Below are 13,194 nucleotides of genomic sequence, written 5' to 3'. Positions count from 1 at the left end.
GGGGTATTTTGAGCTAAAACTTCACATACACACTCTGGGGACATCAGAGACTTATTTTACATCTTGTGAAAAGGGCATTACACCACCCCTTTAACATGAACTACCCAGGGTTTCTGTGAGTCCAAAACGTTTTAAAATATATATTTTTTAAATCAATAAATTGCCAGATTTGTTAAATTGATATCCTTCTATGATTCGTTAAAAATAGTTAGTTAAAAGGTTATATTATGAGAGAAAACAAATATCGTAATTGCAAAAAGCAACAACAAAAAAAAACCTTTTAGCCATTGATGTACTCGTGCATAGTAAAATAAATATACATTTTTGAAAGAGATGCCTGAGAGAGATGAATTAGTCTTAACTCATTTCTGTGGGCCGAGAGCATAATGCAACCAAAACTCAAGAGACATTTATATTTTCCTATTCAGGAATGTCATAGGACCTTTACAGTTCATAATAATATTAATACTGCTTCATTTGAAAGAACATTTGTTCGTTTTATATGATAGAAAATAGTTTTGATACTGCATTGGAACAGAATACGAGCTGATATTAAAGACCTAGGTGTGTGAAACTTCAGTTTGCATGAACAGACATTCTGCATCAACTTTAGAACATCAGCCCTAGGTGTCAGGTAATATTGCACAACTGTTTGGCACTGCACACCAACCCCCCACCACAGTTTTCCATTCTAATTACCCAACACCTCTTTTTTGTCTTACCAAGCACTGGTTCTCACACACATACAGTCCTGGAGCTGTGTGGTAATCCCTGCAGAAGTATTTCAGCATAAGCTGTCCTGTTCTGCTTTCACCCAGCCAAGCCACCCTCACCTGGTTCAGACTGGTTTTGTCAGGCTAGGGTGGTCAGAGGGGTGTAACTGACCCTCAAGTTCTAACACTCCGGTCAGATTCGAGGAATAGTTGAAGTCATGCAGTTCACTGTTTGTGGTTCCAAAAGAACTAACATAGATTTAAGCGTGTGACTGCATTAACAACAGGTAGGCAACAACCAGGGGTGCTTGTAAAGATTTAAAACAGAAATATAACAAATCATCGCCTTGGAATTATAAGATTCTATTTGACATTTTTTGTCAAAATTGAGTTATTCAGATATTCTTATTCTGTGACAACTTATTTACATTATGTGGCGATTTTTAGAAAACAAAAAGGTTCTATCTACAAAGTCGAATATAACGCAAAAACTTTGAAGCTCAACATCTCAAAACTCATCAGAATGCAGATAGAATCTTATAATTCCAAGGTGGTTATACATGTTTTTCATTAATAATAATGATACAAATTCTGCAAGCAATCATGTCAAATTAAAATATAATAAAATAAATCATTTATTATGTGATTTTTATAAAAAGTATTTAATACTAATAATAATTATGGTAGCAATCACAGAGAACCTTGCTGAAGTTGTTATAGACAAATAAGTTAATTAAAGGAAGAGGAAGCTATTTGGCAAGTCTTTTCACCCATATTATCAATTGCTTTAATTTAAGAGACACTAATAAAATTAGTGATAATGCAACATTTCTGGTTTCATGTCAATCAGTACTTGAGCATTCTGAATCTTCAAGACAAAAAAAATGTTTCAGTCATTTGGTATTTAATAATTAAAAGGGTAAAATTGGTCCTGATAAAAAGTTATTTGACGTATTATGTTTAGTCACACTTACTGCAGTGCTAAAAGTTCCACTGTCCTGCATCAGTTTTTGGAGAGATTCACTTACCCTGACCAGTTGACCTTGGCTTGATTTGCTGCTGACCTGTTTAGGAGTATGGAATGGCAAAGCAAGACTGTAAACGTCAGGAAATGCTGTATGTGTAAGCAAGTGAAAAACAGAGGACGAGGGGGGAAAAGGGAAGCGAGTGTCAGGATATCACAGAGGTCGCTCAAGGTTTGTGTTCTCCTGCCATGCTAGTCAACTTAAAAAACATTTGAGTCAGCACTCCTGAGAGAGGAAGCGAAAGCTCATAGTAAACATGGAGATCATGTCACACTCACAGCTTTTGGTTTCCAGATTTCCTCTAATTCTGCAGCACGGATTTGATGGACTGCTCTCATTACGCACACTTTCAGGATTCAGGATTACTTAACGTTACAGCAAATTAAACCAAAAGCTTTTTTCCAATTCAGTCTGCTCTGACCCTCTTGCACAAATGGAGAATCAAAACGGTAACCTATCAGTCAAAAGTTTCTTATGATCTTAAAGCCCTTTTTGTTGACAAATATAAATTTTGTATGAATTTATTTACGAAACACACATTTTAATTAAAAAGAAAAAAAAAATGGGCTAAAGAGTGAAGGGAAAACAATTAAGCACCCAGCATGCATGGGAACTACTTCATGTTTGTTGGAAAAGCATCTCAAGTGGCTACTTGTGAAGTTTTGAGAGATTGCCAAGTGTTTAGAACTGTTTGGTATTAAAGAATTTAAAACAGAACAGTTAGCCTCTGTTTAATGTGCATGCTTGTTTCACAGATGACTTTGCTGTAATTCTTAACTGTGCAAAAATGAAGACTTGAGAAGGTGTGTTTAAACTTTTGACTGGTACCGTAGATGAACTTGCTCTGTCCATCATGCCAAGTTCTGTTTTCTACTTTTTAAACCAAATGTAATCTAGAGCCAAGCATATGTTCCTTCCAGAAGTATCCCATTGGCTTCCCAGATCTCTGCGGGCTGCCACGCTGCATAAGAAGAGATGTTGTCCAAAAAGATGATATGAGGCAAATGCAATTAACTGTTCTGTTCTTTCTTTTTTTGTTCCCTCTCTTTTCATGTCAGAGGGGATTACAGAGTCAGGGTGGGGGAAGACTCTCTTGTTTTATGTCTGTGTGGGAACGAGTTCAAGCATTGGAGAGGAACAGGATCTCGGTGGGCTTAAAGCCCAAGCCGTCTGACCCTCACGCACTCACCCAGCACAAAAGTTCAGCTGACCACCCAGACAGAGAGGAGAGACAGAAGGGTGGGAAGAAGTTTTTAATCTAGGCCTAACAGAAGTCTAGTCCTATGAAGTTTGATCTGGCGCACAATCTAAACATGTCCTTCAATAACTTCAGCTCTGACATCAAACAGATATTTCGGTTACACTTTATTTGAATGTGTCTCTGTTACAGTGTAATACAATCATAGCCTATTAATTAACTACATGTACTTACTATAGGGTTAGGGTTTGGTTTAGTTGCATGTGATTATCCCTAATTTGTAGTTATTACTATAGTAAATACATGTAACGTGTAACAAGGACACTGATATTTAATTATATGTAGTATATTTTTCCAATGAAAAAAAATTGTGTGTTCACACAAGCTGGTGCAGGTATTGGGATTTTTTGTTTAAAATTTGCACATTACTTCAGAGATGCATAACCTGAATAATACTAAAATTAAAAAAAACAATTATACACTAATTTGTTCATTAGACATAACCTTGATATGATTTCAAATGTCCAAATATTTACTCAAAAATGTGTCCTTTAGGCTATAGCCTAGTTTTTTTTCATATGAAAATTGCAGAATATGTATGTGAACTGTATGTGATATGTCCACAGGGTCTCAGTTGTATAGCCTAGTTCATAAACAATAAGGAGATGATGTGTCACTTTCAGCATAGAAAACGTAATTTTATCATTTTGATGCTATGCTATATTAATAAATAATTATGATTATGATTTTCTATTTTATTTTTATTTAAATTTTTAAATGTGTATTTGCCTAATAATTATTATTATATCAGCATATTAAAGCAACAGTACAGTTTTCCTGTGACGCAATATAAAATAATAGAATGCAAAAGCAACAGAGACGGACGCAATCGCTCTTCTTTCCAGTTGATCGCACAGTTGATCCATTTGATTTCACAAGTTTGACCGGTGAAAACAGCTTCAAACCGGTTCTTTATTTCACACGATAGAAGAGCGAATGTTGAGAAAATGAGAAACTTCAGCACGCTTCCGTTGGCACCGTTCTGCGCGCGCTGGAGAGAAAGATGCATCCGCGCGCTCCAAACGACACCAGTTCTCCTCGCGACTGCGGGATGCAATCTATGTTATGGACGTGAATAAAAGAAAACTGGGCGATAAGAAGGCAGTGCGCTCAGTGGTCTCTCCACCTTCGAGGTGTGGTCTGTGTCCAGAAGCGTTTAAAACTAGGCGGCGTGCGTTGCTGATCTCGAGAAGGTATTCAGCAGAGAAGTACGTGAGACTGGCCTGGTCTACCAGGCACGAGCGGTTCAGCACACCGCTCTCGGCAAGCAAGAGCAACATCCTCCACCTGTCGTAAGTGCCACAGCTTTTTCCACATCTTGTGTGAGTTGACAAATAACATGCACGGAAACAATCATTATTTGATGCAAAAGTGAACATTGTATGTGCAGTAACTTGCCATTTAACATTTAAAATGTTCACTTTTAATCACACTGTAGCTTTTTGTCACCTTTATATATAAAGTTAAACCTAAATAGTTATTTGTGTGTCAAGATTAAATAGAGCATTGCAAATGAAATATAATTACATATAGCATTTCTGCAAGAATTATATTTAAATTAGTTTTGCATAAATTATAGCATGTCACACTGCTGTCACTGCCTGACATGTGAGCTTCCTATTATCATGTTTCACCCTTTCTTTCTGCAGACCCCTGTGTCAAGTGTAGTCAGCGTAAGATCAGTGCTGAGAATGGGTGCTGTAAAGGGTGAGGGTGCTTTGGATGGTGGATGGGGATGGATTATTGTGGTGGCCTCCTTCATGGCCCAGTTCCTGTCATCAGGATCCCCCCAGTCCGTTGGGGTGTTGTACCCCGAGTGGCTCAGTGCCTTCCAGGAAGGAAAAGGCATGACGGCTTGGGTCGGATCCATGGTGTCTGGTATGGCGCTCATCACCAGTGAGTAATGATCATTTCTAACTTGTGTGTGTGTACCTGGTATTCCTTACGTTATGGGGTCCAAATGTCCCCACAAGGATAGTAATACCAATTATTTTTTTACCTTGTGGGGACATTTTTGTTGGTCCCCATGAGGAAAACAGCTTATAAACCATACGAAATGAAGTTTTTTTTTTTTTTAAATGTAAAAATGCAGAAAGTTTTCTATGATGGGTAGGGTTAGGGGATAGACTATACAGTTTGTACAGCATACAAAGCATTATGTCTGTGGAAAGGCCCCATAAAACATGGAAACCAGTGTGTGTGAGAGAGACTGAGATAAAGAAAGTGTACAGATTTCCTAATAAAAAGCAGCACGTGCAAACAGAAAGAGTCCCTTTACGGTTAATGCACATGATCACACATGCTGACAAAAAAGAAATAAAAAATTGGCCAAATTTTGTAATGTAAGTTTTGCTTTTATTTTTCCTTACCTTATTGGCAAATATTATTTTCTTTTTTTTTTCTACATTTTGTTAGATTTATGCTTTAAACAAGTACAAACATTTTGTTTTAATGTTCTTTTTAGTAGAAAACAAGGTGAATGAGATAAACTATACAGCTCTTTTCTAATATCAAACCTGTTTCTTGTATAATCGGACATAGAAATCGCACACACTAAAACATACAGCACTGCTCTTTATTCACATAGTATGCTGCTGACTCAGTTCTTTAATGCCTTGTTCCACGAGAAGACATGCTGACAGATAGAGTAATTATCTACTTGTTTACAGTGCAGTTCTTTACATAAGTCATTCATTACTGTCTGTGTTGCAGGGGTCAAATTGACAATGAGTCCAGAATAACACTTTCTAAACTTTACTTAGAAATATGGTCAAGGAGTCTAGGTTTGGCTGGTTAGCATGCAAGTTAGCCCCTGATGGTAAATGCCATAATCTGATTATCAAATTATGCCTTTTAAGATGTGCTGTCAATTATGACCATTCTTTTCCCTTTGTTTTGCAGGCAACATGTACATTTCTTTAACTGTTAATGAAGAGTTTGAGATTAGGACATAACATTGTGTTTCTGAAGACAAGAAACTTCAACTTTCATGAGCTACAGTAAAAGTTCACACAGGCTGAATGTGCGTCTGTAAATGTGTCAGTGCGTGTTTTGGAGGTGTCAGGTTTTGTTTACGGGCATAGTTGTGTAGTCTATCGTCACGACAAGGAAAGTCATGAATCATGACTGGACAGAACTGGCAGGGACATGGGTGTGTATTTGAGAGCATGAGCATGTTGTTGTGTGCCCTGGTCATGCTGATTCAGAAAAGGAGAGTTGTTTCTGGCCTGTGAAACACACACATAACATCAGTACTCATCAGTATCTGAATAATTCCTATTTAGACATACTCTGGGAAAGAGCTATGGAGAAAACAGAGCAAATAGTTGCCATCTCCACTGGTTCTATTGGCTATTATATAGTTTCATTTCTCATTATGTTTGATAGAATATTGGTTATTATGGGTTCTGATTCGGCTTTGAGTTGTCCATTCATGCTGATAATGCTGGTCAGTATGTAGAGCTCTACTTTGTCTGAAATGAGTGTTGAGTAATGGCTGGTGTTGAGTAATCTTAAATGTGTTTGAGGGCATTTGGCAGTGATGTTAGGGGATATAAAGTATCCCATACCAGACAGTAAAGGACTTGATGAGCCATCAAAATAAGACAGGGAAATTATTTAGTCTGGATGGCACAAACACACAATGTTTTCACTAGATGCTCTTCCGGGTCCAGGCATTTTAGCCATATTAGGAGCAACTCTGGGTCATTTGTTATTTCTAATCATAGAAAGACAAACATGTTCTCTTCATCACTGAAGTTGGACAGTGTCTATTTTAGTATATGTTAAGACAGTTGGAATGAGGGTCCCCTTTACACACAAATAGAACAGAAGGGCTGTTTGTTTTCTTAGGGGTCTTATAACACGGTACCAATAATTTAGTTTTCAGGTTAAGCTTTTATTGGCAAGACAAATAATGTGCATTTGTGTTGCCTTATCTGACACACTGAAAATAGTGCATAATTAAAAAAACTGTGAGGTAAATAAACTACATGCAATAATTCAAAATCAAATAAAAAGACTAAAAGTGAAAATAACATGCAATAAAAAATAAAATTGTACATAGGTCTATGTGGAAGGCAAAGGCATTTCTGTACTGTGCTGCTACGACACAGCAGCCTAACTCCAATGGGTTTTTCATTGTTTGGTAAATTGTCCAGATTGTGGTGTGCGTTATTTTTCTTCTAGATCCTTTATCAGATTCTTCTGTGTTGTTTGCATTCAGTAAGATGCTGTTCCTGTGTCTCTCTTTGTAGGCCCGGTGTGCAGTGTCTGTGTGGATAATTTCGGTGCACGGCCCGTTACTGTCTTCAGCGGCGTGATGGTGGCCGGCGGTCTGATGCTGAGCGCTTTTGCTCCGAGCGTCTCTTTCCTCATCTTCTCCTACGGCATTGTTGTCGGTAAGAAACTAAAAGCATCATTAGTGTTCATTAAATAGCACTTTGCTGGTATTTAGAACACGTGTTTGAGTCTGTTTTTTGACCTTCAAAGCTTCATGAATATCTCGTATGAATCTATGTGTGAATGCCCTGCATTACAGTAGTAGAGAGTGATAGTATGTGTTTGTGTGCATGATTGTCAGTAAGTGCTAAATAGTTTGCATATGTCAGATGAATATGTTAGAATATTTGTGACAGGGTTGCTTTTAATTGTTATTCACTGACAGTTTATAATTTAAAACCATGTACCTTCACTGTTTACGGTGCCAACCCCTCCTCTGAACACACACACACACACACACACACACACACACACACACACACACACACACACACACACACACACACACACACACAGAAATGTATTACCCACAAATACCATTGCATATTCAGTTCAGTGGAGTTACTTTACATACAGCAGTCAATCTATCAATCAATCAGTCATACGATTGTTTTCATCCTGTTGTTGAGGTATATTCATTTCTTTTTTCCCCTCAATCAGAAGTACATAATATAGGAAATTATATAAAATTTAGCACTATTGACTGACTCGTCAACTCCGTCATTACCTACACCCTAGCCTATCCTCACTGGAGAGAAGTGCAGACAAGGCCTTTAGTTTGTGTGTGTGTGTGTGTGTGTATATATATATATATATATATATATATATATTAATATGCATAATGTATGTTTTTTTTTTTAGATTGACATTAAATTTATAGTTACAGAGAAATGTGAAACAGCAAATGTGTAAATAAAGTTGTGAAATGTTACATTTGTGTTTCTGTGTTTAAGGCATGGGTTGCGGACTTGTGTATGCTGCCACATTGACCATAACCTGCCAGTACTTTGACAAGAGGCGTGGCCTAGCCCTGGGCATTGTTACCACAGGTGTGGCCTTTAAATTCTCTCTTTCAATGTGACTTCACTTTGGAATGGAATGGAATGTATTATGATATGTTCTCTCTCAAAGTTTTTATTTATTTGTTTTTCAATACAAATCAGATTCAACAATCCCCTATTCAAAGGGAGGAAATTAATTGTCAGTAAATAAGTCTTTGAAACATTTTATCCCTTTGTCAGACCAACTATTTATTGATCCATCCTGCATCGAGATTGAGGGGGAAAAAAGTGAATACGAGCAATAGGGCTAAAAAGAGAGAAATCCTGAAAGCCAGATGATTTTCTCACCTGGCTCCAAATCCTCACCGAGTGTTTCACTACAGGGCAATCAGCAGGAATATGGGAAATTAGTTGTAGTCTAGCTGCAAGAAGTGCTGGAAGGGAGATTTGCTTATCAGCACGAATTTCCATATCCAACCAGGATGATCTATGATCTTTATTAGGCAAGAAGTGATAGTGCCACCAATACAGTGTTTCGTATGTTGGGTGCCCAATAGTAAAACTTAAAGTTAGTTAAGGCCAGACCTCCAAAGCAATGCTTTACACAGACAGGGATGCTTACCATTCCAAATATAACTAGAAATAATAGAGATTTTTTTTTTTTTTAAATGACAGGGATAAATTAAGGTAAGCACTGAAAAAGGTAAAGGAATTTAGGGAGCAATACCATCTTAATAGAATTAATGCACCCAGTGAGAAAAAAAAAGACTTATGATGGCGTGTAATACAGATCCCAAGCTAGGTAAATGTACATTTTACTGGCTTAAATTGTATATTTGAATACTGTACTGTAATTGGACGAGAAAAAAAAAAATCACTCTTGTGCAGATTAAGCATGTAACCATAAAATTGACCACAATTCTCAAGCAAGAACAGGGCAGTGGGCAAAGAAGTCTGAGGATTAGAAATGAAAAGCAATAGATCGTCTGCATATAAAGTAATCTTATGCTCAACATCACCACGGATAATTCCAATAATCTGCTGTCTTTCGCGTAGGGCAATTGCTAAAGGCTCAATGGCTAAAGTGAATAAAATTGGGCTTAAAGGACAGCCCTGTCGAGTGCCACAGTACAAATTAAATGGTCTAGAGTACAAACTATTAGTCAGGACTACTGCGAAGGGAGAACTAAATTTAATCCAAGAAAAAAAAAGACGGCACCAAATCCAAATTTTTCCAAAAATAAGACAAGGAACTCCCACCCCACTCTAACATTAAGTAAATGGCAGAAATTGAAAAAGGGTTGGCAATACCTTCTAAACCCTATTTGATGAGGGAAAACAATAGTAGGGAGGACATCCTCAAGAACCTTTATATTATGATATTATATTGATACCTTAGTTTGTATTGATTAACTGTCATAAGCATTTTTTGCTTTGGCAAATTTAGTGAAAAAAATTGAACTTTCATTAGATATGGAGCAGATAGGAAAACATTTTTTGTTTGATTACCTGTATAGATTCTGTATGTTTATGTTCTTCCTTAAAATTATTTTTTCAAAATGGGACAGACAATGATTCTTTTCATCTTTCTCAGGTACAAGTGCGGGCGGGTTCATTTACGCCACACTCCAGAATGAGCTCATTGAGTTGTTTGGATTGGAGGGCTGCCTGCTTATCATTGGAGCACTGGCGCTCAACCTGATGGCATGTGCTGGGCCAATGCGACCTATGAACTTACCTGGTTACTACTTAAAACAGAGAGCTGCTCTACAGCATACAGAGGAACCAGAACCACTCTACACCAAACCTACTGCCATTATCATCGACTCTTTCTTGGATCTCAAAACCACACCCGGCTCAGCCAATAACATAGCCGCCATGAAGCTGTTGATCACCATGGAACCCACAGAGCTGCAAGAGAGTGAAGGGGAAAGAAATGGCGGGATATCGTCCTGTTCAATAGTAGCACGAGCCATTAAGAAGCGGATGCGTCCCTATAGACGGTACCTGTGTAAGACTATAGAGCTCCTACAGGACCGTGTCTTCATGGCTTTCTGCATCGCCATCTTCTTGTTCAGCTTAGGGGCGTTCCCACCTGTTCTCTTCATGGAGGACGTAGCTCAGAGTGAGGGGCTTATTGATGGGATTGCACTAATACCCCTCGTCTCAATCGTTGCATTGACAACAGGCATCGGTAAGCTGGTCTTGGGTGTGCTGGCAGACATGCAATGGGTGAACAGCCTGTACCTGTACGCCCTGACGCTGATAGGCACAGGTTTGACTCTGCTGCTCATCCCAGTTTTTAAGAGCTACCTGGGTCTGCAAGTTCTGTCGGCCATGGTTGGATTTTTCTCAGGAAATTGGTCTATCACGTCCTACATCACTACCAAGATAGTGGGCATGGAACGACTCAGTCACGCTCATGGCATTCTCATGTGCTTCGGAGGGTTTGGAATCACGCTTGGGCCACCTGTTGTAGGTAAGAAGAATAATCGTATCAACTCCAGTGCAGTTAAAAATAAAGACAAATGCTTTCAAGAATAAAAAAAAAATAGATGTATATAAATATATTTCCCTTGTTGGCTCCACAAATGGTGTGATATCTCACCGCAGGGTGTTTTCAAACAACCCTGCTCTTTTACTGATGTTGTCTCCATTTTCTTTTCTTATAGGTTGGTTCTTCGACTGGACTCAGTCATATGACCTGGCGTTCTACTTCAGTGGCACTTGTGTTTTAGTGTCTGGTTTGTTTCTGTTTTTGGCCACCCTGCCTTGCTGGAACAGGACGACGGAGGAGGGAGATTCTCCTCCGGAAAAGGACGTCAACATTTCACAACAAAATCACACTCTTGATTGTGACAAAGTAGCCTCTGTGGCTTGAACAATATTTCTAAAACTGAACTTCGCCTTAACATTCTGTTGGACGTAGAAGCTTGTCTTCCTTTTCTTACCTGGTGATTAGACTGACATTTTGCCAGGGGACTTCTCATGGTGCCTTTTTCTTTGGTTCAATATGATATATATTTTTATACATTTCCCACGAACCCTGTTATTTTTGAGAGGGTGTATTATTTTTTCTTAGATGCTTATAAAGACTGCCTCATTTTTGAGGCTTGATTTAATAGCAGAAATTGTTTGCTAATAGTATATTTAGTAGATTGTTTACTGGACACAGATGCTTTTTTTGTAGATCTTGATCACTTTGAATTGTTACTTTACTCTCTGAGATGAATGATCTCACTGTGTTGTACATGATATCACCAACCAGTTAATATATACAATAGTTTCTATTAATAGGGAACATTTCTGACTGAAGGCTGCAGAGAAATATAGCATGTGTGAATAGGGCTTTTCACTGCACTTACCATGAAAACAATTGGGGGGGGGGGGGGGGGATCCAGATCCAAAGATTTATTTCATTATTTCTGGAGTGACAAGGACTTGAAACAAAGAGAAAATGCACTTTAATGCAATCTTTTAAATAGCGTCTGCACACTATTTTCCTACTTAACCACTTTTTTTATGGTCTCCTGCATATCATCTCCTTTTAATGTATGTAATTCCAAAGTGGCACCAGTTTCATTACCTGGTAGAGAAAGGCTTCATTTCAAAATGTATTTACTTTAGCCACATTTGATTTTAAGACATACCCTCTGCAAGTTATGTATCTCTAATTGTTAATCATTTAGAAATACAAGAATATGCTGATGAAAAAAGTCAGAAAAAAAGATAAAAACAGAAAGACTGTGTTGGATTCTGTGACTGCAACGTACTGTTTGTGTGCACCTGGTAATACAGAGTGATCCTCCACATTTGTTCAACAGGCTGGTCCCTGGCAACACTATATCTTATACTATTGTACATTTGAAATGCCAGTGTCATTATTTTATATGTCAGTATGCTGTAGAATCATAATATATTATTTATACATTTTTGAAAAATAATGTAAAGAAAAGGCCACCACTTTTGACCGAAGACTTGCTTTGAGTCTTGAGTGAAGATCTGACAAGGTGCAAAATTATATATAAAGTGTAACACTGTCCCCCTATGATGTACCTGTCTTTTTCTTTTATTTCAGTGTTTGTTTTGTACCGTACCATTTGTTGATTTTTAAGTGACAATAAAAAGATTTGATTCAATTCAATTCAATTCAATTCCTTGAAACAGCAAAGGCTAATAATTCTTAACTCTTTCCCCGCCATTGACCTTGTATCTTACGTTATGGCCCCGTAGAAGCAGTTTTTGTAAAAATAGGCTAACGATTGCGTCGTAACCACGCGACTCTGTCGCACAGTAGAGAAATTACCGTATGGACAGGAGGAGAAGCTCGCGGGCAATCGGGGGGACGTGGAGGCAAAATGACAAAATAATTAATCAGAATACTTACAAAAGTTTCTAGCTCATGGACACCTCCTACTCACACTCTCCGTCTCTGCAAGTTTTGGAAGGGAATTTTGAAGTTTGAGTCTGCGCAGTACGGTTAGCCATCAGGAAGTGAGTGCTTCTAATTGACTTCACTTTTCTCCGTTGAATCCATAGACAGTAAAAGAAATGGACACAGCGACCCCATTGGATTCAACAGAGAAAAGTGAAGTCAATTAGAAGCACTCACTTCCTGATGGCTGAGCGTACTGCGCAGACTCAAACTGAGCTTGATGACGTAGATGTGACGTGAGCAACCTGTCTGTCTTCTAGTAGTTGTGCCAAGAGAAATCTGAATCATTGAATCATTCCCTTCCGAAAATTGCAGAGACGGAGAGTGTGAGTAGGATGTGTCCATGAGCTAGAAACTTTTGCTAAGTATTCTGATTAATTATTTTGTCATTTTGCCTCCACGTCCCCCCGATTGCCCTGAGCTTCTCCTCCTGTCCATACGGTAATTTCTCTACTGTGCGACAGAGAGTCGCGTGGTTATG

At 38.2% G+C, this 13,194-nt stretch overlaps 1 protein-coding gene across 2 annotated transcripts; it reads left to right on the top strand.

Moving 5' to 3' along the window:
• The first annotated feature begins 3,780 nt into the window (after window positions 1-3,780).
• slc16a9a (solute carrier family 16 member 9a) lies at window positions 3,781-12,417 on the top strand. 2 transcript variants are annotated; one of them, XM_079854037.1, is made up of 6 exons: window positions 3,781-4,288; window positions 4,646-4,892; window positions 7,253-7,396; window positions 8,231-8,326; window positions 9,873-10,757; window positions 10,951-12,417. In XM_079854037.1, exons 2-6 carry the CDS (start codon window positions 4,688-4,690, stop codon window positions 11,157-11,159), a joined length of 1,539 nt encoding a protein of 512 aa, XP_079710163.1. In that variant the 5' UTR covers window positions 3,781-4,288; window positions 4,646-4,687; the 3' UTR covers window positions 11,160-12,417. The 2 variants fall into 2 exon arrangements, with proteins under 2 accessions (XP_079710163.1, XP_079710164.1); XM_079854038.1 differs by having other exon boundaries at window positions 3,807-4,318.
• The last annotated feature ends 777 nt before the right edge of the window (window positions 12,418-13,194 follow it).

This window comes from Squalius cephalus, assembly GCF_949319135.1.
Source record: "Squalius cephalus genome assembly, chromosome: 20".
Classification (NCBI taxonomy): Eukaryota; Metazoa; Chordata; class Actinopteri; order Cypriniformes; family Leuciscidae; genus Squalius; species Squalius cephalus.
Note: the sequence above shows the minus strand (reverse complement) of the source record. Positions and strands in the feature narration are given on the sequence as shown.